Below are 23,525 nucleotides of genomic sequence, written 5' to 3'. Positions count from 1 at the left end.
TTCAAGAGCACACACTGGAGTGAAGTGCCAGAGGATAAAGGTATGGCATTTAATTTCTGGAAACCTCAAAAATTTCATGGTTATGATGAATGGTTCACATCCTGAGCTCCGAGCTGGAGTATGTTGAATTTAGAAAAGAAGGATAAAGTAGTTTCAGATGCAGTCTTGATCCCCAAGGCAACTCTTCCAGTTTATAATTTTCTTAATTCCCTTTGTCTGTTGGAATACTAAAGAGTCAAACAATGAAAAAAAGAAAAAACCTCATACACATCAGCTGAACTAAGTAAAAGACCCCCTTTTCCTCATCCTCTAATTCTTTACAGCAATAATAAAATTAAATGCAAATTACAGCAACAATAGGTTAGAATGAGAGTAATAAAAAAAGCTATCATTTAAAAATAGTAGATTTCTGTTTAAAAGCTACAAAATGTGTACAGTGCGGAACTAAGTAAAGAGAGAAAAACCATAATCAAGGTGAAGAAATTACCTTTCTGTTGAAGTTTGTGTTGGTTTTGGTTTATCTTTCCCTCAACTGTTTATGTCTGGACTAGAAAAGCTCAGCCTTTCTGTTGTGGGGAAAAAAACTGAATATTAGTTTGCTTAACTGCATTTCATCCTGAGTGCAAGAGCAGAGAGCCCACAAGGACCTGTCATCATTTCAACAGACGATATAACAAAGAAACAACCTGAGGAGATTTTATCTGTCCCTGAAGTATTTTGTGGTCATTTATAACAGTTCTTGCAAGGAGGTTTTCTCATCCATTAATTAGGGTTCACTATGGATTTTAAGCAGCCAGCTTTAAATAATCTACTTTATCAACATTCCTATTTATTTTGATGGAAACAAACATGAACAACAAGAATCTTTTGCTGACACCTGGCAGTGAGTTCACGCCAGTGAAGGGCTGGACAGTTTTCCAAGGTGCCTACCTGCCAGCATGTCTAAAAAGGAGCTGCTGAAGACTAAAGATAAATGTTTGGCTGTAATCAATCAGGATGCCTTGGCTTTATCTCAGAAAGCCTGTTTGGCAGCTTTGCTGGAGATCATAAGTCAAAAAATTCACAATAATTGTAAGCATTTTTTGTAATGAGGCCTCTCACTGGGATCAACTGTGGTTGAGGTAGGAACAAATCAAGACAATAACAGCATTTGTCGCTTCTCTCTTTAGGGCCACAAATCCACCAAATTTCAGAATTTGATCTTTTGGGTTTTTTTGATAACTGACTTAAACCAGATAAACTGACTTAAACGGATAAACTGACTTAAACCAGACATCTGACTACCCCTAAAAGGCAGGTTATGGTAACATCTAAAGTTTAGGACAAAGCCTATGACACGCAAAACTTCCACAAGAACTTTTATTACAGCAATTCCACACTCAGTTAACTCCAGACACTCCACTCGCTCACAGTACAAAACTCTTTGGCTTCTGACAGCTTCACAAAGGAAATGTGCCATTCACACAGTGAATGGGGAATGTATTAATTTGCCTTTCAGAGCGCGTGCAGTCCACTTTGCTGCTGGTAATCTGCATAAAACTGGATTAACGAGTCGGGAATCCTCGGGCTCACGACTGTCAGTGCGCTCCGGAAGTGCCGGCCAGTGATAGATTTGGCATGGATGTCTTCCTGAAGAGCTAGGAGGGCTGCTTCCCTGCACACTGCTGTTATCTGCAAAGAAACAACAAAAAACCAACCACACATCATCATTATTATTATTATTATTATTATTATTATTATTATTATTATTATTATTATTGTTATTATTATTATTATTATCATCATCATCATCATTATCATTATTATCATCATTATCATTATTATTATCATTATCATTATCAACATTATTTGAAAAAAGCGAACCCAAGAACATCAAATCACTCCAAATGCCAGATAATCACAAGTAGAGTTTTCCCAACTTTTAAATTTTTTTAAAATAAATGAAGTTGTGGGCGATTAGGACATCCAAAAAACAGGATGTAGCTCGAACTTTAAACCACAGTACATTAAATTTCACATTACAGCATGCTGCAAATTAACTTGCTAATCATATTACCTTGTGTTGAACTCCCCACAACACCTGATAAATTCAAATCCCAACCACCGGCGATACATTTTTCCATCCCCAAAGTGCAAGAGCAGATATTCCCAGGCTCTGCGGGCACTTTTCTTTCCCAGCCTTGCACTGGGAAAGAAATAAAAACAATTAATTCCAAAAGGAGGCTCGGAGGAGAGGAGTGTGTGGAAGGGGAGGAAGGTTAAGGTCTCATACCCTGCAATGTGTTTTTAAGCTCTCTGGACTTCAGACAGCGGAAACAGACTGATGCCAGTGTCACTCTAAAGACACATTACTGTGGTGAAAGGAGCTTGTGGAATGAAAAGAGATATTGTGATTTCCAGTGCAACAGGGAAAACAGTGATTGATATTGACTGTTCCCTTATATCTGTAAATGAAAGAGCCAACTGAAACACATTTGTCCGGCTATTCAGCATATTTTCTCTGTTTGTTCACTTACTGAAAGGAGTTCTCTCGCTTATGCTCTGCTAATGGTTGCCAAAGCCGTTTAGTAGCTTTTTAGGGGATTTAGCAGCATGTTTAGGAAGCTTTCACAAGAAAACATGCATGGATTTAGATGGCTTTGTCAAGTTACAACAATATTACTATTAGTTCTGTGCTGCTCTAATGAGCACCAAAGCTAAACACTGCTGTTCCGCATTTTAATGCTTTTCAGGACTTCAGAGACAGCTGAACGTGGAAGTGCAGCTGAGATTTAGTGCATCAGCTTCTTGTGGAGATCAGTAATACATCACCCAGAAAGTTAACAGAGAGGCCCTGGTCTTTCTGTACAAGTTTTTCTCTAAGCAGACATTGTGACTGCATCCCCATCTCGAACAGGAATATTAAGCTACTTAAAGAAAAAAAACCTGCACCAGATCAAACACCCCTTGCACTCCCTGCCTACCACTGACCCCAGAATTCTTTCACAAGGGAGAGGACTGGTGATGGATAAACAGATCCCAAGCATTTTGGACTCAGAACCCATGTTGAAAGAGGGTTCCATTTCCCCTTGATAAATACTCCAGTAAGGCCACAAAATGAAGACACTCTCTGGAAGTTTTCACAGACATTATTAAAAAATCCCCAAATGCAGTCCAGCAGGATTTGACTGCCCTGTTCTTCTCACAGACACCATCACCTATCCACAGCATGAAATGCTGAAGCAGGGTGACACTGTCAAGGTGTTCACTTGGTTTAGTGAAGGAGAAGCTGAAGGAGACACTGTCAAGCTGTCACATCCAAAACTGAAGGAACACCACTGCAAATCCTATTTCTTCCTGTTTAATTTGTACACCGATACAATCAGGAGGAATTCACCCATAGGCTGATAGCTCTGATGAAGCTTTCACCTGTTCTCTGTGCTCTGCCAACACTATCCTCCTTTGGAGGTGAGTGATGGCAACTCACCTCCAAACGATTTTTTTTTTGTTTTAATTTCATTCTTAAATACTGAACCATAAGTTCTGTGATAACTGAAAATCACTAGACATGAGGAAGCACCAGAAAACTCATTATTTTTGGCTTCTTAAAAGCATTTCAGCTGCTTTTAAGGGACAAGGGAAGGCATACATTTAGGGCATAAATTATTGTTCTCCCTTTTCCTGGCTGCACTCAGAATTTTTGTGGACTAAATCTTTTCTATATTATTGAATAATAAACAGCAGGTGTTAGAGCACAGTGTTGAAAATGCAGGCCCTCGTGTCTGGTCACAGAGTCACATGGACTTGTTTCCATTCCTTGGCTAACCCAGGGGATCAGGTTTCTGAGGTAAGAGATTCAACACGGCAAGTTTGATTATTTTGCTTTGTTCAGTACGCAAACTTTAAAAAAATAAAAGTCCTCACAAGCATTCTCACTAGCTGATAAAGCTCAATCACTCGTGGAAAGCAAACACAAGTAGTGGTGTAGCCACAGTGACAGGAGGGTGAATTCATCTGCTGAATTCAGACCTTATTGGCCTAAGGTCACTGGTCTGTCATGGAGACTCCTTGTCACAGCCACATTAGGACATTTCTTACCAGATGGAGCAACAGAAGGGCTTTTAAATGTCATTTCTGTGGATTGAGGAAAAAAGGGAAGGCCACAGAAGAGGCTGTAACTGACAGCAGAGGAAGGAGACCCTTTGCAGCAAGACATGGATTTTTTTCCAGGCTTAGCAGCACTCCAAACCCAGAAGCTGCATCCACACCACCAGCTTTAAAACCCTGCAAGAGGTCCATTCCCAATGAACTTCCCCTGTGACTTTCTTAAATCACTTGTTCTTTTGGCCTCTACAAGATCACCCTGTATTAAGTGCCACAGTCCAATCATCCTTATATAATAAAGCACTTTTGTTTGTATTAAACCTGGCAATTTCAGCAAGTCCTCCTATTCCCTGTGTTATGAGAATGGTGATTCATCTGCTCTTCTCTGCACCATCGATGATTTTACAGAGCTTTATCTCCTTCCCTCCCAGTCAAGTCTTTGCAAGCTGAAGAGTCCTCAGTGACTCAGACCTTGCTCCTGCCCAACCTGTCCATTCTTCCTCCCACCTGCCATTGCTGCCTTGGCCAGTTCTGCCCTGAGCTCTCACTGCTGAGTGCCTGAAGCTGTGCAGGGCACAGAGGGGGCTGTACCAGGCCACAGCTCTGTCCCTGGGCTGCTTGCAGTTCCTTTCTCATCATTGTATTTGTGCTGAGAGCATTTTTCTCAGAACATTATCCACGCTGCCTCCAGCATCTCTTCCCAAGTGACAGTACCTAATTTAGGCCAAATTATTTGTGAATTTGAAGCTTGGGTGATATTATTTTTTCTCCATTGCATTTAGTAGGATGAACAGCATCTGCCTTCCTCGATAAATGAATGCTAAGAACCAGCATTACCTACATGAAAGACAATTCTTAATGAGTTTCAAATAAAAATACTAAGGGATCTTAATTTTTACCTTTTCAGTACACAAAAAAAGGATAAATAAAAGTTCAGTCTTTTGGATCTCTGTGTGCTGTGAGGAACAGGAATAACATCCTAGTCCTGTTCCAAAGGCAAAAATACATCTCACTGTGTGGAGGGACAAAATAGATATTTTGTGACTGCATCTGAATCCAGAGTGGCTTTCAGCACCCACTGTAGGCAGTAATGAAGGCATCAAGCAATTGTCAAAGACAGCAGTGATTAAATAGCAACACACCAGGTAATCAAGCTGTACCTAGTGTAACTGCATGGGTGCTACTGCAGCAGTAAAGAGGCAGCCAGGTGGGGTAAAAAGCTGCTGAATCTAAGAGTACCAGAGTATCCCCTACTTTGGTTATTATTAGTATCATTATCAAAGGAAGTTTACCAAACAGAATTCTCATTTCAAACGGAGTCAGAGCAATTTACTGACCAATGTGTTCATCTGTTGTCTACAGTCATCTCTTACCATGAGAATATTTTTGAATTCATGTATAAAAACCCAGTGCAGTGCTTTCTTGAAGGACTGATTTATAATCTCAGGAATGATCTTTAAGATCAGAAAATAAATTCATTTAGAATTCTGCTTCAAAGTGGAAAAGGCACCAGAATCAAGCTTTCCTGGGAGGAAAGGAGAATTAAAAATTGCTGTCTGAGCCACACACACAGAGATCAGTAAGAATCAAAGCCACATACCAGCCCAGAGCTATGCTACAAACAACGATGAACCCCCCAGCAGAAAAGGATTTACACCTAGTCGTTCTCTCCTACCCCATTCCACTCCAAGCAACAATAAAATGCCCGGTGCCAGTTACTGTTCCCTGCATAACCAGCATTGAGCCCGACCCATCTTTCCCCTGAAACCAAAGGTTACACTGGCTGCTTCAGCTGGGCCAATTCTCCCCCATTCTGGCATTAAGCACCAACTCTTTCCAGCCGACTCGAAGTCCTTTTCAGCTTCTTTGTATTTAAAGTGCTCTAAATAGCTTTAAAGAACCTTAAAAAAAAAAAAAAAGGCAAAAAAAAAAAAAAAGCTCTTCTGTGTTAAAGCCGTAGGTATTTTCAAGAAAGTGGTTTTGTTAGGGCCGAGTGTGCTGGGAACACCTGTGAATGTCGGGTTTAATTGGGCTGCAGCTGGTGTCGATTGTGTGTGCCGTAACTGGCAGCCACTGCCTGGCTCTACATTGTATTTCATTTTCCTTTTTCACTCGCTCCTCCACCCCGCCAGTTAAAGTTGTAAGGGATTGTGTGTGAGAGAGGGATTAGGAGCCTGGAAACAAGAATAGTGCCCCGCGGGTTGTGAATAGCACAAATTGGGGCTCTTCCTGGCGGAGCAGTACCTGCGAGGCTGAGCGCCCGCCGGGCACCTCAAAGGGAGCCGGGACCAGGTCTGGGGATTCGCCTTTCCCGCTCAGCCAGGGAGGGATAAAAGCTTCACACACGGCATTTGAAAAAGACATGAATAACCCCCGGGTCTCGACATCTGTGTCTCACTCGTGCGAATTCCTGCCCTACCCCTGTGCCAGGAGCTGCCTTGTGAGAGGAAAAGACTTATCCCCACTAAACAGGGATAGCTGGAAAGCTCTCAGGACCCACCTGGGACTAAGGGAAAAGGTGGGCATGGATGCCTTTCTAAAGCGAGAAGCTGCTCTGTAGGCAGAGAGGAGATGGGAGAGGTTGCTGACTGTACTCTTAAAATCCACATAAATAATTCAACGCGGCTCCAGCAGCGCACAACTTCCCACAAGGGATTTGTGGGGGGCTCATAGCAGTGCTGGGCAGAGATGTAAAAATACCTCGAGGTTTGTGCCACCCCCAGCAGGTCACCCCTGCTCAGTGTGGGACGCCACGGCCCCGCTTTCCCCCTCTCCTTTGTGCAGGCATCACCCGCTGCCGGCTGCGGGCTCCCGCCCCGCTCTTGTGCTCGCTCCTGTGCTAAGCTGGCCCTTTCATTCACCGATTCAATGCAGCAGACCATCAGAAAACTAATCCAGAAATAAAATAAAAAGAGCCTTAGCTTGCTGCTGGGGTATTGAGATGGGCTCAGGGGGGGATTCGACAAGTAGGCATGGGAGGAGTGGGGAGCACAGCAAGTGGGATGAGTTATGCTCCAGGAGCTGCCACAGAGATCTGCCCTAAATGAAAATGCTATTTTAAGATGTCACAAGTATAATTTTTTCTTTAAAATGGAATAAACTGAGAGGTCTTAGCTGCTGAGAGGTGAAGTTTTTGATGCGTTTCAAAAAGGCTTAAATGTAGTACTTCTCTTGTGTTTCACCTTCCCCTGTTTTATGTATAAACCAAGGCAAGACAAGAAAACAGCTTTTTTCTCTTGACTGCTCAGAGAAATTGTTACAGATTGCTAAAAATCTTGTTCTGTATAGAGGAAAAAGTTTCCAATACTACGGAACTAACATCTTGTGATAAATTTTGACCAATCTTTGAAAGACAAAGAATCACCCTGTATGTGCACCTCCTCATTCTGCTCAGTTCTATGATCTGTGTAGATTTAAATGGGATGGATCACAGAATCAAATAATGGTTTGGGTTGAAGGGACCTTAAAGATTTCCTAGTTCTAACCCCTCTGCCATGGGCAGGGAGCCTTCCACTAAACCAGGCTGCTCGGAACTTGGCTTTGAACACTTCCATGGATGGGTATCCACAAAATTATACAGTTATACATCTGGGCATTTTGCAAAGGGTGAATAATCTGTTCTAACCAGAAAACGATGAAGTGTATTAGCATCGTGCTTTTCAGACAGTATCCATTCACTCCTCACACTCAGGTACTGAACTATGGGACCTATGGAGTGGATGTGCTTAGGATAGATGAATGTTGCTCCCTAAAATTTTCCCAGCTGAAGAGTGAAAGGCCCTCACAGGCTGCACAAGAGCCTCAGTGAGACAGAGGCATCTTTGATCTCTAAGCATCTATGTTGTAAACTGTTATTATCTTTCCTCAACTTAAAGCACTTACATCTCTACAGTTTTGTATTTAGGAACACTGCATTGGAGTGGATGATTTCCTACCCTCAGCAATGACAGTCTACAATTATTTTTCATAAAAATATAGACTTCTTTCTCCCTTGTTTATTAAAGAGACATTCATTATGAGCAGACATTAGACTGCCTACTTTAAAACAGGTCTGTACTGATAAGGCAGCATCTTTGCAATTTTTAAATGTAAAGGACAGCTATTACTTTTTGAGCAACCTGGTCTAGTGGAAAGTGTCCCTGGCCATGGCAAGGGGGTGGAATGTCATTATCTTTAAAGTCCCTTCCATCCCAAACCATAAACCCAGGATTATGTGTATCCTGTATCTCTGAGAGCAAATGATCTCTGCTATTCCCGATTCCTTTAATGAGAAATTGTTAAGCACATGTAATTGAATAAAACCAGCTCCTTTAATGATGTCTGTAAGTGACCTTAGTTCAGAGCAGTCTGCACAACTTAATGTACCATTTGCTTATTTGTGTAATTTTGTGGCTTAATGTACAGGTGACCACGTGTGTGGGTGTCCACAGCTTACCTGAGGTTGCTGCATGGGGACACAAAGCTGTCCTGCTGCCTGAATACATCTGATTTGACCAGGAGGCGGGTTCCCATGAAAGGTTCACCCTTTCCATGGTGGCCACAGCAAAGACCAAGTCCTCCTGCTCTCCCCTCGTCTCAGCCAGGCTTCAGAATCAGCTGACAGTGAACCAAGAGCTGAGCCAGACAACTGGCCAGCTGCACATGTGAGACAATCATAGCAACAATTAATGAGGCAGAGTGACCCCAAAATGCTGCCTTTAATTGCTCTTCCAGTACCAGAAACTGAGCAGGGGCTGTGCCTGGGCAGCAGACAGCATCACATGTGTCAGTAGCTCCTGCTATTCTATAAAGCTCACACACGCCCAGGGAAGGGAAGGATGAGGTATGTAGCCAAAATTAGGTGTATGTATCATAACTCCAGCACATGATGACAGCTAAGGGGAATAAAGCGGAGCTCTCAGTGGTACATGCTAAGTGTCATCACACATACCTCTGCTCATCCTGACATGTTCTAACAGAGCAAAGCCTCGGATCCATCTGCAAGCTTTCTTTTTTTCTTCCTTCCACTCTTAAAAAATATTACTAGATGTGGTATCCTTCCAAGCAACGTATAAAACATGTAAATTCCGATTTCAATTTTGTAACTACAAGCCCAAAACGCAGCTATTTTCCAAGAGGCGCTCCACCGATATGGCTCCCATCACTTTGGCAGAGACATGGCATAGCTACACCTCTCACAAAGGAATTCCGTAACAAAACGAGTTTTTACATGCTGGGACTAAATATTTTTAAACAGCACTCTCTGCCAACTTCAAGTTTCAGCTATATTTGTGCAACTAAAAAAAAAAACCCCAAAAAACCAAGCACCCCCCCCCCCCCCCCCCAAAAATCACATGCGTGTTTCTATACAAGATTAAGCTGCATTTCTGGTTAACCTCAGAATTATTCCATTTTTATATAAACATTTAATGGGAAAGTTTAACTTCTTCCCTTCAATGAGGAAAAGGAAGCCAAGCCACTAGAAAAACAGAGTCTTTCTGTGTGTGTGTGTGTGCACGCACTCATTTTAATTAAAAGTAATTAAGAGAATCCTGTGTTCTCACTCACAGTCTGCTGGTGCTGCAGAGGGCCTGGACACAGAGCCAAGGGTATTCTGCCGAATGCCGCCAGCAAGAGAGATTGGATTATGCAACTAAAAATTTAAAACTAGAAGACTTCATCATTAGCTGTGGCTGTCATGAGTTTCTCCCTAGGGAAAAAAAAACTGTATAAAACAGATTTGGCAGCTCCCACCCTACGAAACCTATCAGGGTGGAGGTGTTAAGCGGTTGCTGCGTTTGCTTGCTTGCTTTTCAGATTTCGAGGCACTTACAAGGCTGGGTGAAATACTCAGCATATTCCCTATTTCTTGCACTGGAAGATAATTCTTTCCTTTCTCAAGTTTAACCTGAGCAGAGGCCTCAGACTCCTATCAAAACAAAGCAAACAAAAGCAACTCTGCAAAAAGAACTGGAAGAAGTTCTCTCCCTTCCCTAAAAATATTATTTTTTGGTCAATAGAACACAGCCAGTCTAAAACTGTCTTTCATCTCCTTTCAGCTCCAGTCACATTTCTATTACATTATATCACCATTTAAAGGTTGCTACAACCCCAAACTTTTGAATCCAACTAGCAAAGAAGGAAAGCAAAAAAAAATACTTTTTTCATGGGTTCATTTAAACTCTGCCTTTCACCCTGTCTTTGGAGCCATGGAAAATATTGTCCTGATTTGGACCTTACACAGCAGGTTAAAAATAGCAACTGTAGTTACCTACATATGAGCTATCATAATACAATACAGTAAAAGCAAACTCACTCATTTAAAAATAATGACAAATTTCCTAGAAACTTAGTTTTTCTGTCAATTTGGACAGAAAGCACACAAGTGCTGCAATAGTAAGGGTTATACTTTCTTGGTGACACATGCATTCACATCCTGGGTTGAGGTGAGAAAAGACATTCGGGGAGAACACACATAATGCCTTCAATGGAAGCTCTCTAGCCTTTATTTATTGGGTTCTCAGTTCCTGGAAGGTGTGAGATGTTTCCTGTGGAGTATCTATTTCCCCAGCAGAAAGCTAAAGGAATTTCAAGCTGTTTCTAAGTTTACTTCTTGGAGCTTCCCATGGCACCAGCTGCTCGTGTTTCCCAGGAAAATAAGGGAGGAGGACTACTGCATGCCTGTATTCCAGGGAGGCAGAGTGTGGCTGGGAGGACAGGCAGACCTAGAAAGCAATGCCATTAAGCCCCAGCAAAATGCCTTTGTGTATGGTTATTACTCCTAAAGGAGGAAGCAAAAAATGCTGGAAAAGAACTTACTCAAGTTCTAATGCAGGGTTTGCTTGTGCAAGAAAAGAAATGAAGCAATTGCAGCAAGAAAAGAAACCATGAATGATGCAAATATATGGAACAAGAAAAGTGAGGTACCAACAATTACCTTGAGTTAAGGACTGATGAAGGGTTATATTTTAATGGAACAGAAAGTCAATTAAGGTGTCTGCTTTTGCATTGTTAATGTTACAATTTGAAATTTGGGTTCCCTCCTCCAGTTGAGGAAACTGAATCCACATAATGTCTGAAAGTCATCCAGATCTGCTTACACCATGGATAACAGATCTAATTTAACAAATTCTTCTCTTTCATAACTGTAAACTCCTTCTACACTTGTGCCATGTTATTGCAAAAACCTCCATTGGTCTCTTGGGTTTTTTCCCCCTTCCTTCCTTGTCTAGGCAAGACAACGCAATGCAAATTTCCAACATTATGAAGATTTAGAAAACAGGTCACTTGAATTTCTCTTCATAAAGATGCTTCACATTCAAAATTTACCCTCAGCATCTCTGCAAATATGCACGGGGGAAGCAGAGGAGTGTCCCTTCCCCTTCCTCCATGTTGTATGCAGCTTTGCTTTTTAATATTAACAGCATTTTAACTTAGAAGTTGCAGTCTAGCATGATACTCAAACAATTTAAGGCCAGAAAAGTAGGAAATTTATGCTTAGTAGTGTTTAAGGAAGGAGAGGATGAAGCCCAAAGGAGGATGTCACAAGAGTGAGCTCAGAAACTGTAACACAACTAAGGACCACAGCAGAAAGATCACAAAAAGGCACTAAGAAACATGCAAGCAGTGGCAGGACAGTCCTGAAATGATCCTGAGGCATACTTTGAGGGACACTCACAAACTGAAGTCACCATCAGGTTTTTTGCCTCCTGCTGTAGGGCTGCTTTGCCTACCAGAGCCCGAGTGAAAACACAGGAAAAGACCATCAGCTCCTCTTACCTGCAGTGTTGTGGGTGCACTCCTCTTGCTAGCTAGAGCCTGCAGCACACATATGCCTTCTCCTGAACTTCCATAAATATTTTACTGTGCTGATTTGTGTGGCCAAGTTATACAATGACACAATAAAGCACAACTGCTCTCCCTGAAGCCATTCCAGCCTATCTAACAGGCTCAGGAATCACCCAGCAGCCCACTTTGCATGGCACAGAGGACCCCAAGGATGACAGCATCCAACAGCTTATGCCAAGTAGACAGGAGTCTGTGAGATAGAAAAAAAGGACACCTTAATTGTATCATTGACTTTGTCCTTAGCAGACGCTGCTCTTTCTGCCTTGTGTGGGTATCTACAACTGGTATTGTTTCCAGATCCTTGTCAAGAGCTGAGCTCTGATTTGCTCAGGAATTGTCTGTGTGCATGAGAAAGTGGGAACTTTCCACTTCCCTGTGCACTGTATTTACTCATTTCACACTAGATGCACAGATAGTAGGACAGACAGAAAGTCTTAATGCCTCTGCAAAAACAATAAAAGGTGACCAAAAGAATGAGGACACCACATCCAGGATGCTGCCACAGAAGCACAGTTTTCCATACTGAACCAAAAACCAGATGCTATTTTCTCTCAGCTTTGTAATTATTCAGTACTGCAAAGAGCAGATGTTCTTAACATTTCCCACTTGGTATCATATTTATTACTTTTCATGCTATCTGGAAGATTCTTTGATATCAATCATTTGTTTTTTATGGGGTGAGCAAGTTTTAAATGCATAAAATGACACCACACAACTGGTACTTCTCAGCAGCCCAGAGTGGTGAAGGTGCTTGTTTTAGCTCAAAGGGCTGTGATTGAGAAAGCCTCTCTTGTGCTGCAATGTGCCCCTCCCATTTATCAAGTGACTTCCAGATCAAATGGATGACTCTGAGACTTGGAAGGGCATAGCACCACAGCAGCACTGAAGCCCTTTCTCCCCTCACATATCCATGTTGGGAACAGCAGCTGTAGCACCAGGGAGCCTGAAACAATGTGGGACTCTCACTCTGCTTCATTAAATGCTATTTTGCTAAATTAAAGGCCACAAGTAAGTCATATTGTATCCATAAGCACTTGCATGCCACAGGCCTTTCCCCTTCCCATATTTCCCTCAGCTGTGGATCATGCAAAATCCCATGGAAGGCATATTTCAACTTTTCAGTTGGGGTTGTTTTTTTGTTTTGGTGAGAGCAGGACTTTCTACCCCTCAGTGGACACAGCACTCAAACCACACTGCCAAATATTATATGATGTCCTTTCCAGAGTTAATTTTTAATTTCCTGACTCCACTGCATGAGAAATTTTCAAATTGTCTTGGCGGTCACTTAGAGCCATGTGCAGACCTAATTGCAGGAGTGAATGCAGTGTCAGCCCAAATGCAAACCTCTGGACTCAGTGAGGAATTTCTGCAGAATTAGTTCCTTGGTTGAATTAAGTTCCAGAGAGATCCACACTCCAAGGATCAACTGCAAATGTATCGCAAAGGGCGAGAGCCTTTCTTGCCCCAGCCTGCAGCCAGGGGAGGCAGGTGTTTTCAATGTGTCACTCAAAAACCTGGTGATTTTCTGTTTTCATTTTTTAATGCCCCAATTCATAACCCACAGATGTTGTGCATGGCTATAAATCTTGGCACCCTCTCCTCTGCGAAAGAGTTTCTCCTGGTATTCAATTTTCTTTGCTTTACCTTAAGTCACCCTAATCATGCTGACATCTACTATCGATGATTATATTAGCCCTAAAAGATCCTTAAACAAATGAAAAGGACTGACTTCCACTCCTAAAGTTCTGCTTCCAATTTTCTAAAGGAAATTAAATAATGTATAAATCAAATGCTGGGCGCAGGCCCAGGCAGCTGAACATCGCTTTGTCCTTTCAAAGTGAAGACAAAGTGTCTGCTACGGAAGGGACGAGCCAAGAGAAATAAAGCTTAACCTCACCTCCATGTGAAAGTGATTTGGGATAATCGGGGGAATCTGCAAAGAGGTTAAAAAGGGGACCACATACTAACAGGGGAACTTCACACAACGATCAAAAATATATCAAGAGCTGACCCTCACCTGGAGGAGCTGCACAGCCCTGACAGCTTTGTTACACCGGAGCAGAGTGCGAAGGGCAGGAGAAAGAAGAGATGAGCAGGAAGTCAAAAATCTATTTATGGCTGCCATTTGTCATGTTTTGGTAATCTTATCAGGGTGAGTTTTTTTCAGTTTTGCAAGATTTATAACTAAGTACTGCCCGACAACCTTGCAGTGAGTGTGCACTCTACTTCCCAGTTCTCCTTTAGCTAGTACACACTGCTTGGATTATTAAATCAACCACCAAGGGACTTCTGAATTTATGTACTATTGATGGACTGCTGATCTTTCTCTTTAACACAGTGTATGTATCTAGGAGGGGAAAAAAGTAGTAAAATGTGCTAGATTTCTTCCTGGTATTATTTACCGAGCAAGCAATTGCTTTAATTGCCACAAGGCATTTCTTAGAACTATTGGGGAAGGTGTACTTTGTAATATGATTTCTCGATTAAAATGAGATCCTAATCAAGTCTATATGGCTTCAACATGAGTTCACACTGACATTTTTGCACACAGCAGGGTGTGTTTGAAATCTCTGATCAGCACCAGAGTTCATGGTTAGGGTCAGCTTAACCCTATTCACATAAAGCAAACTTTGGTGGGGAGAAAAAGATGTGACATGCAGCTGTCAGTGCCCCAACTGCGTACACTCATAGTTCCAAAATATTCCTGTTCTCATCTTTACAAAGTCTAGAATATTTCAGATGTGATGCACATGGCCCTTAAGCTCAGATGGTGGAGAAGTCTCATCTTTATACTTTCTTGAGAAACCTGCAAAATTGTTTTCAGCACTGTCACTTAGCAATTGTTTGGTCTGTCACCACGTGAAGTGAGCAGCTGGCAAAGCAGGGACAGCCCCAGAACACTTACATGTGAATGTGAATTCAACACACGTCTTGCTTAGCTGCTGCAAACCTGTCACGGACTCTTTCACTGTTTAAAAAAACCCCAAAACATAAACCCACAAACAAAATCCCTATAAATTTATTTCCCTTTTTAAAAGATGAGTCTGTACACACACTTTTTTATTGTAGAGTTGAAGTACATGATGACTGCAACTGCCATTTAATGGGATACAAATTCATCTGAACATCAAGCACTCCTGATTCAGAACCAACAGGTTTACTGGGCTCACAGCCTTGTAATTTAGTGACAAGTATCCATGTCTTTCACAAAAGCTATAAAATATTAGCACAAGCTTCAGGAATGTTATTACCTTAAAAGAGGCAATTCAACCAACCTGTGAGCTGGGAGATTCTCCCATCCATCTCCCTGTCTTCTGACAGTCCCCCTGCAAATGAAGCACCAGCCCAGCTATGGCTGTGTTTGAAAAAGTAAAGCAAGCAGTGGAACTGAGGGGGATTTCATGGCACCACAGGGCTTCACACAACCACTGCCAGAATAAATTCCTCTGTCAGACCTCCAAGTTTCACATCACTTTGTCTCCAAAGGTTCCCAAATATCAATAGCAAGAAGAAAAAAAAAAAACAAACCATAAAGAAGGACGGGAAGAAGTAGGAAGTTTTCACAGAGTGTGGTTGTTTGCCATCCCTGGATTTAAACAAAACCAGGCGCACAGTGTGTTACTCACACATGAAAAGAGGAGAGCCAAGAAGGGAAGGAGAGGCTCCTCTCCCCTTGTTTCAAGAAAGCATCCCTGAAAGCACACAGGCATCTGGTTTGGGTTCCTCTGACGTCAGCAAACACCATTGAAGTAAAGCACATGCTTAAATATGTTCCAAACCCCTTATCTGCTTTTAATAATTGGAAGCTAAATGGAAACTATAAGTCATTGAGCAGGACAAGTACCATGAACAAACAAGACCTTTTTTGCCTTTAAGGTGATGGTACTTGGTGGCTCTGCAAAACTTTGGATTCAGTAACATCCACTATCAGAAGAAGAGACAGATTTTAATGCAGGATTCAATCAAATTACAAATGCTACAATTCATGCTCTGGTCAGAGAAAGAAGTTGAGATTAATGACAGTGTGTCACATTCCTTTGGTGCTTTATATTTCTACCTATTTTTTATATATTGGTGTCTCCAGTAAAAGGAAAATAGGAAGAATCTCTGGTACGAGGCTACTCATCCCTGCCAGGTGATTTTGCTCTGGTCAGCTGCTCAGGCAGTGTGTGGCTGGTGCTCTTGAAGAGTTTGGGAAAGGGATGAGAAATGTGGGAGAGGTCTTTTCCACCAGACTATGTGAAACATTACCTGCCAAGGTAGAGTTAGGCAAAAGTCACTCCTAACAGGAGTCAGCCATCTGACAATCCCTGAGAGGGACTGAATGTAGGGTTACAGTCTTGGCTCTGTCATGAATTTCCTTTGTCACCACCTAGCAAGCTCTGCTGATACCTGGGATGAGCTGCCTTCCTCAGGTCAGCACTCATTCATGTCCCAATCCTCATGGACCATCAGCAGTGGAGGGGTTACAGCAGCCACTGCAGTGCCTGGCATGACAGGGACTGATTCCAGGGATTGCCATGGGAGTTACTGCAGTGGGATCCAATTCCTCAGTAACAGGCAGGATCAAGTCCTAAATTAGCGATTCCCAGATTTCATTAAGTTTATTCATCCTTAAGCCAATTTACCTGCTGGCACAACTCCCCTGGGGATTGTGCCAGCAAAGACTTTGGCCTAGTAATTTCAGATTAATTTCTGTATCATCATCTTCATGTGGCTTTGGGAAGACTATTTGTATATCCTGCTATAGACCTTGTGGAAGCAAACACTAATTATGAAGGAAAGTTTTTGACTCCACAACTACTCTTCCAAAATTAAAAAAAAAAAAAAAAGAGTAGTCTAGACCATGGACAGGAATTCCAGATGGAAATATGTTTAACAAATATGGAAAGCTAATACTTTCCTGTATATTGCTTTGTGAGTTATTAGCACCTAAATAGTCTCCATGGTCAAAAGTGTATTAATGAGCTGGAAGACAAAATGATGTAATCAGGAGAGATCAGCAGTAATTTCTCCTGCAGGAGATTTACATGCAGCAGCCATGTGTGTTTGTTTATGATCTCTACATCTGGTAATGAGCTCTCAATGCCATGGAAAGCTGCGGTGGAATAATGCACCCTGTTCCTCTCACGCACTAATTAATGCTCTATTTAATCTGGGAAAAGGCATTTTAAAAATAAACACTCATTTCCAGCAGACCATAAAGAATAGGTAACAACTGAAACACACCACACAGGCCTAAAAACTGGTGTGTAGCAACCTCTCAAGCATTAAAAAAGGTGAGTTTTAACTCCCAGAGTACCACAGGAAGAAGGTACACACCAATCTCTCCACCACTACAAACACACACTCAGAGACCCTAGATACCCACAGAGACAATCAAAGCCAGAGTGATAATCTGTAGGAATGACAAAAAACAGTAAAAGAAGGCAGAGATAAAATATTCCCCATGACAGCAAGTGTTAAACTATGTTTTGTACTCACCTTTGGTAACACTGCTGGCCATCACCTCGTCCACCTCATTCTGACAGTTGATAACATGAGCAATAAATCTGATTTCCACAATGACAGGAAAAGCAGCCATTGCAAAGATGGTTAGATCATGTATTCCTACTGGAAAAGGCCGGGGAGATGGTGTCCAGCCCATCCTCTGCCTGCAGGGCTGGCTGCTGAGGGGGGAATGCAGTGGAGGCTCAGCATCCTCAGCTGCCACTGGAGTCATTCCACTGCTTTTAGCCACTTCACCAAGGCCTTGTCTCCACAGGATGTTAGGCTGGAGCAGCTACTGCATTTACATTCACAGCCTATCTCATTCCAGGATAACTTCCTCACACTGACATGCCCTCAGAAGTACAAGAGCATTCATCTGTGGCTGCATTTAGCCCTAGGCTGGAGTCTCACAAGGTAACAGAGAATAGAGATTTGGCTTTATCTTACAAACTGTGCTAATATATCTCACCACCCTTTGGACTGGAGCCAACTTCTCTCTAATCTCCCAATCATTTCCCACTGAAAACTTGTACTTCAGTCTGTGAAAGAAGACAAAAATAAGGAAAATCACAGGGATGGCAGGGCATGGAAAGCCTGTGTGAGCTGTATCCAAGAGAAAATTTCCTAGCCTGAGATACCAGAGCTATGAAATGGCCTCTTTCAGTGACAGAGGAATTGCCATGGTGGCTAAAAGAGCGCCTGCTTAGGCTACAAGTATGGAGAAACAACAATTCAGAGACTTGGGATGGCTTTAAAGGTAAATCAGGTAAAACAGATAAACACAGAGCAAATATATGAGTAGAGATTGAAACTTCTCATGTATATTGAAATGGCAGTATGAAAACAGTTTTTCTCCTGCCAGGCACAACTCCTACCCTCCCACTCACACATCCAGGGTGCAGAGTTTGCAACTCAGGACTTCTTGTGTGCTCTTCAGCTGCAATAAAAAAAGGCATTTTTGCAGTGCTTTCAGACCCTCATCCCACTCACTGAGACCATCTGACACATGCCTGCCTCCCCTGTTCGGATTTCCCAAAGCAAGCAGAGAGGACCAAGGGGGAATCACATGTCTGACAGGGACAGTCTGACATGAATGGTGAGTTGTCAAAATGGAACCAGCAATCCCCCAAAACTAGTTTTTTGCTTCAGGAAAAGAATTTGCAGGCTGCAGTCTGCAGATGCATGCCAGGCTCTGCCACAGCTGTAAGTGTAGGTGGGCAAATAGCAACTCATTTCTAGAGGTAGCCACTCGACTCTGCACTTCTACCAAGGCTTTTCTGATAAAAAAATTATGGTTTTTTGTCAGTGCCTGAATCTCCATGGGTTCCTAGGTCTTCAGAGCATCTTTGTTCTGTTTAGACTTGCTCTTTTTTTTTTTTTTTTGTTCAGAGACAAAACAAGCTAGGGCTTCAAACCATGCAGGGTTTTAATGCTGCAGAATCCCCACTTCCTCTCTTTCCTCAGCTCTTCTCTATCAGATTTACTGTTTACTTACAGACCATATGGGAAACATGTCGGGAAAGCAAACATCCGGGTTCACATCCACAGTAAATACTTTTTATGACTATTCCCATGACCTGCAGCAACAGACTAGATTAGTCGCCCACAACTATGTATAATCACACAATCATTTAAATACATTTTCCAAACAGAATATGTTCTGAGATACAGATCAACTAAATATTCCTTTTTCTGAAACCTATTTCCTACAACTTCACCATTTCCACCTGAGACAGAAAGTCTTATCTTTCAACCGTGGAGTCAATATAAACAGAAGAACATGAACACCTGGGTCCATGTACAAGTGCAGCCAGCAAATTATCAGTCCAGGCTGCTCAGTTTTCTTAGCAAAAGAATTATAAATTTGCTTTCAGCAAAAGAGGCTGAAAATAGATGTTGATGCTGGAGTATATCTATCAAAATGTGAAAAACCACTCTTTTTTATTCTCTGTTTTATAAAACCAACTCCCTCTAATTGTAAGTGCATCCAAAAGCAGAATTGCAGAAGCATTCTATTCTGCTGAATAGAGTGTAGAATATTTCCCAAGCAGAATATATTATTTAATGCAAAGCCAAATAAACAAAGGGTCAAATTCAACCTCACCCATTCCATTTAGCAACAAAATTGAAAGGAAGTCTTGAAAAAGTCATTTTGAATTGAAATTTTTAAAATCTTTCCAAGGTGAAACATTCCGAATTCTGTTTCTAATGTAAAAAATTAAGTCACTGATACAGAACTAAAGAAATAATTGAATTTAGTGTTTCTGAATAATTTTTTATCAGAAGGAAGTCTGAAGCAAAATTTATAGAAGTAAAATTAATATCTACATTTTTCCCATGTAAGTAATGAGACCATTTAATCTTATTCAGGATTACCACTTAATCTTATTCAGGATTTGAATTTTTTTTTTCATTTCCAATCAACCCGTGGGTTGAAGAAAAATTTGCTGTGTCCCTGTTGCTTTGGGAAATGGTTCTGATAGTCTTTTAACTCACAACTGGCAGGAGTGAAGAATGCTTGTAGCTCTCCCCCACCTCCTCTCCTTGCGGAAGCTGGCAAGCTCATCTGCTGCAGGATACTTGGAGAACATCTCCTCAGCCAAACTGACTACTGCATCATGTTCCAACACTTAACTAGAACACATGGAAATATTCCTTTTGTTAAATGCATAAAGATTAAAAAAATAGAGATTTCACAAGGTAACTTGGCTTTTTAAAGCTCTATGATTTTATGAAATGGAGGTTGGGTGTTGTTTCTACAGGCAGATGTTGGGATACCGTTGTAGCTCTCTAAAAATGAAAAGGGGGTTTCCCTGCTTTTTAAGGAACGCTTTACCCACAGGTTTTTGAGATGAAGTGCAGAGCACTGTAAAGTGCTGGCATTCAGCAAGGCACTGAGCAAGGGCTCAGCTGGAAGCACCTGAGTGAGCCTCTGCTGTCAGAGAAGGGTCCTGCAGGAGGGCCCTGCTGAAGCACCTGGGAGCACTCGCTGTCAGGCACAGCCAGCCCCGGGCCTGACCCTGCTCTGCAGTCAGGCTGTTCCTGGAACAGCCAGAGATCCATCTCTGCCGGCCTCCTCCGCCAGCTCCGCTCCAGCTTGGAAAACATCGGATCTGGAAAATGCTTTAAAACTGCACATTTCCGTTCAAAGGGCCCTCTTGTTGTTCTGCTTGTTTGGGGGCAGGAGCAGGAAGGGTCATTACATGGTGGAAAAGCAAAAAAACACATTTTCATGGGCAATTGCTATATTAATATGTATCACTTTACATACACAGTACATCTACATATGGAACCTATTATTACTGAGGAAATGTTTTTTTAATGAGGAAGACTCAACAATACTTAAGAGAGAAAATGTTCAAACCGATGTTAATTTGCAGCAGAAGTAAAAAAATATTTTAATAAAAAACAGTAACAAGAACTGGCCTTCCTATCCAGGATCAGCCTGCTCCTATGTTCACACCTTGAGAACAGAATTCTACTTCCACAGCTTTTCCAGCCATTGCAAACCTCCTAAAATTGAAGTCTAACCTCTGACTCAAGGACTTTCAAAGAGCAGGACCTGCTTCAGCTCTACACAGAGACAGCTAATTATATTTCTCTTTTCTGGATCCCTGGAAGCATTTTTTTCCCCCTCCACCTCTTTTACCGAGCCCGTGCCTGCCTTCCCTTCCTAGCCCCCAAACTCATCCAAAAATAAAGAAAAAGGGATTTTTAGGTAATACAATCACTTCTGTAGAAATGTAGCTAAATATATTCTCAATTGCTGAGCACTGTTTCCTTCCCCTCTCCCTGCATGCTGGGATTAATTAAGCTTTCCTTAAATATTGCATATGAATTAAGAAGAAACAAACAGCAAAAAGCCCCTCACTATTTTCAAAGGAAAAAAATCTGGTGCTAAAAAGTCCTGGCAGGCTAAATATTAGTACAATAAAACTATTGGATTTCAATTGGTAAAAATAAAGTGACTAAAAGCTCTCTGTTTGAAAAATGAGAGACATACAAGAAAGACTGTTCCTGTAGGAAACAGACACTTTCTTTCAAGAATGATCTCAAAGCCAAGGATGAATTATTAGTACTAACTATAAACCTCAAAATAGATTCTTCCTGTTATCACAATGCAAATATTAATGTGCATTTGCTATTCCTGCTAAATGTTATCAGCGTTGTTCCAGCTCACAGGGAACAACCTGTTCTGTGCAGATCCTGACTGGGCTAGGACTGGACTTGGTTTATCATTTTAACACCAGGATCATTGTTTTGTTCACCTTGGGAAACCACGGCAGGAGCAATGATCACAAGGGAATCCTGCATGGGTTTCTGCACTGGCTCTGCTGGGAAAGCCTGGAGAGCTCTGGGGATGTCAGATGAGCAGAGCAGCTCCTGGGCTGCAGGGAGTGGTCACTGGTCATGGCTCCCACCACCACATTAACTGATCCCTTTATTTACTTTATTTATTTAGCTATAAGCCCTTTTTAATAGGCAGAATGACTTCTGCTGTACAGTAGAGGTTAGGAATGGCACCAAAACCAGCAGCAGCCATTCCCAAGGGGCTTGATGCAAGCTCCAGGGAACAGCCCTCAGGAAACAGGTCCCAGAATAAATGGGTAGCCACAAAACACACCATCTGTAATAAAGGCCTACAGGTATTTTGAGTGGAGCTCTTCATTTTGAATCTGCACAGGGCAAAACCAGTCCTACCCTGTATATGGCAAGCAATAAGTTGAATTGTCATTTGTTCTGCCCCTCAGGTTGCACACAGACACCACTGAACACAACACTGAATGTCAAGTCTTATGTAACAAGAGGTTTCAAATTATAAATGTCACCTAGGCATCATTTCAGGCTTTGAAATACAGTTTACTTATTACCAAATACTATGTGTCAAGTGATTTATCAAATCCATAAGAAAGAAGAAACCAACGAGACAATCCAACAATCCATCCTATCTCCCAGCAAGCCCAGGACTGTCTCCAATCAAATGTATACTGGAATAAGAGATTTATTACCACGGTTTCTCAATGCTATGTTTTATATTTAGCAAGTGTTGCTATCATGCTCCACGTGGTACTTTCACCCAGCACCACAAGCCCACCTGGATTTCCACACCTGCCCAATTCAGTGGGTCACTCACTGCCTGCACATCTTTGATGCTGTGTGTCTGTGGCAAACTTCTAGAGATGAAGCTGCTATTGAAAAAATTTGACAAATATCTCTTTTCCTGCTCCATAAACACATAAGATTGGCAGAGTGGTTCTTAAAGGTGAGGCTGTTCTTTCATGTGCTGACATTAGCATTGAAGATACACTGAGTTTTTCAAAGTGCTGATTGAAAGCAGAGGGATTCCTCTGGCCAATGCTCCTCACACATGCCTCCCATCAGCAATCTGTAAAAAGCAACACTGAAAAGACCTGGAAATATTTGGAATGGCTTAGTTTGGGACTAAGTGACACTGAAAACACACCTTCACTTTGACACCATTAAAAGGCAAGGGGTTTTCCTGGTCATGGAAAAATCATTTGTACTAAAAAAAAAAAAAAAATGTCTGGAAAGGTTTGAGTTGGAAGAGATCTTAAAGATTGTCTTGTCCTAATGCCCCTGTCATGGGCAGGGACACTTTTTACCAGACCAGGTTGCTCAGAGCCCAATCCATTCTTGCCTTGAACACTTCCAGGGACAGGGCATCCACAACTTCTCTGGGTATCCTGTGCCAGGGCCTCACCACCCTCTTCTTCTATATGGCTATTCTAAACCTTACAAGTTATTTATGAAATCCTTGGCACATGCAGAACTGAAGGAAGCTGACTGCTTTAATTAATATCTAGTACCCAGGTAATGAAAACACTTTTGTTTGAAATGCCTACAAAAAGTGGCTCATCTCCAGGATGAATTTCTGAAAATACTTAATATTCGAGAAATATTAAATGTATGATGATGTATGATACAAGCTCCTCCCTGCCTGCATAAGTAAGAAAGGAGACACACACACATAGATATACACACACATTTACACATTTGTAAAGAAAGGCTAAAACAAGTAGGACACAAATCTCAGATGAGCAGCACCTGAGTGATAATACTACCAATAATTTTTAAGAAGTCTCTAACACAAGTTGAAATCTTTT

The 23,525-nt window shown here is 41.8% G+C and overlaps 2 protein-coding genes across 2 annotated transcripts in view; both read right to left on the bottom strand.

The window, feature by feature from the left end:
* SPRY1 (sprouty RTK signaling antagonist 1) overlaps positions 1 to 23,525 on the bottom strand; it is a 136,012-nt gene that overhangs the window by 21,545 nt on the left and 90,942 nt on the right. The window lies entirely within an intron of this gene.
* AFG2A (AFG2 AAA ATPase homolog A) overlaps positions 1,382 to 23,525 on the bottom strand; it is a 161,387-nt gene continuing 139,243 nt past the window's right edge. The window contains 1 exon segment of the mRNA XM_058804280.1: positions 1,382 to 1,671. Coding sequence (XP_058660263.1) covers positions 1,495 to 1,671 — 177 coding nt within the window. The 3' untranslated portion in view covers positions 1,382 to 1,494.

The sequence above is a fragment of the Ammospiza caudacuta genome, chromosome 4, assembly GCF_027887145.1.
Source record: "Ammospiza caudacuta isolate bAmmCau1 chromosome 4, bAmmCau1.pri, whole genome shotgun sequence".
Lineage (NCBI taxonomy): Eukaryota > Metazoa > Chordata > Aves > Passeriformes > Passerellidae > Ammospiza > Ammospiza caudacuta.
The sequence above is the reverse complement of the archived record's forward strand: the minus strand, read 5'-3'. Positions and strand labels throughout refer to the sequence as shown.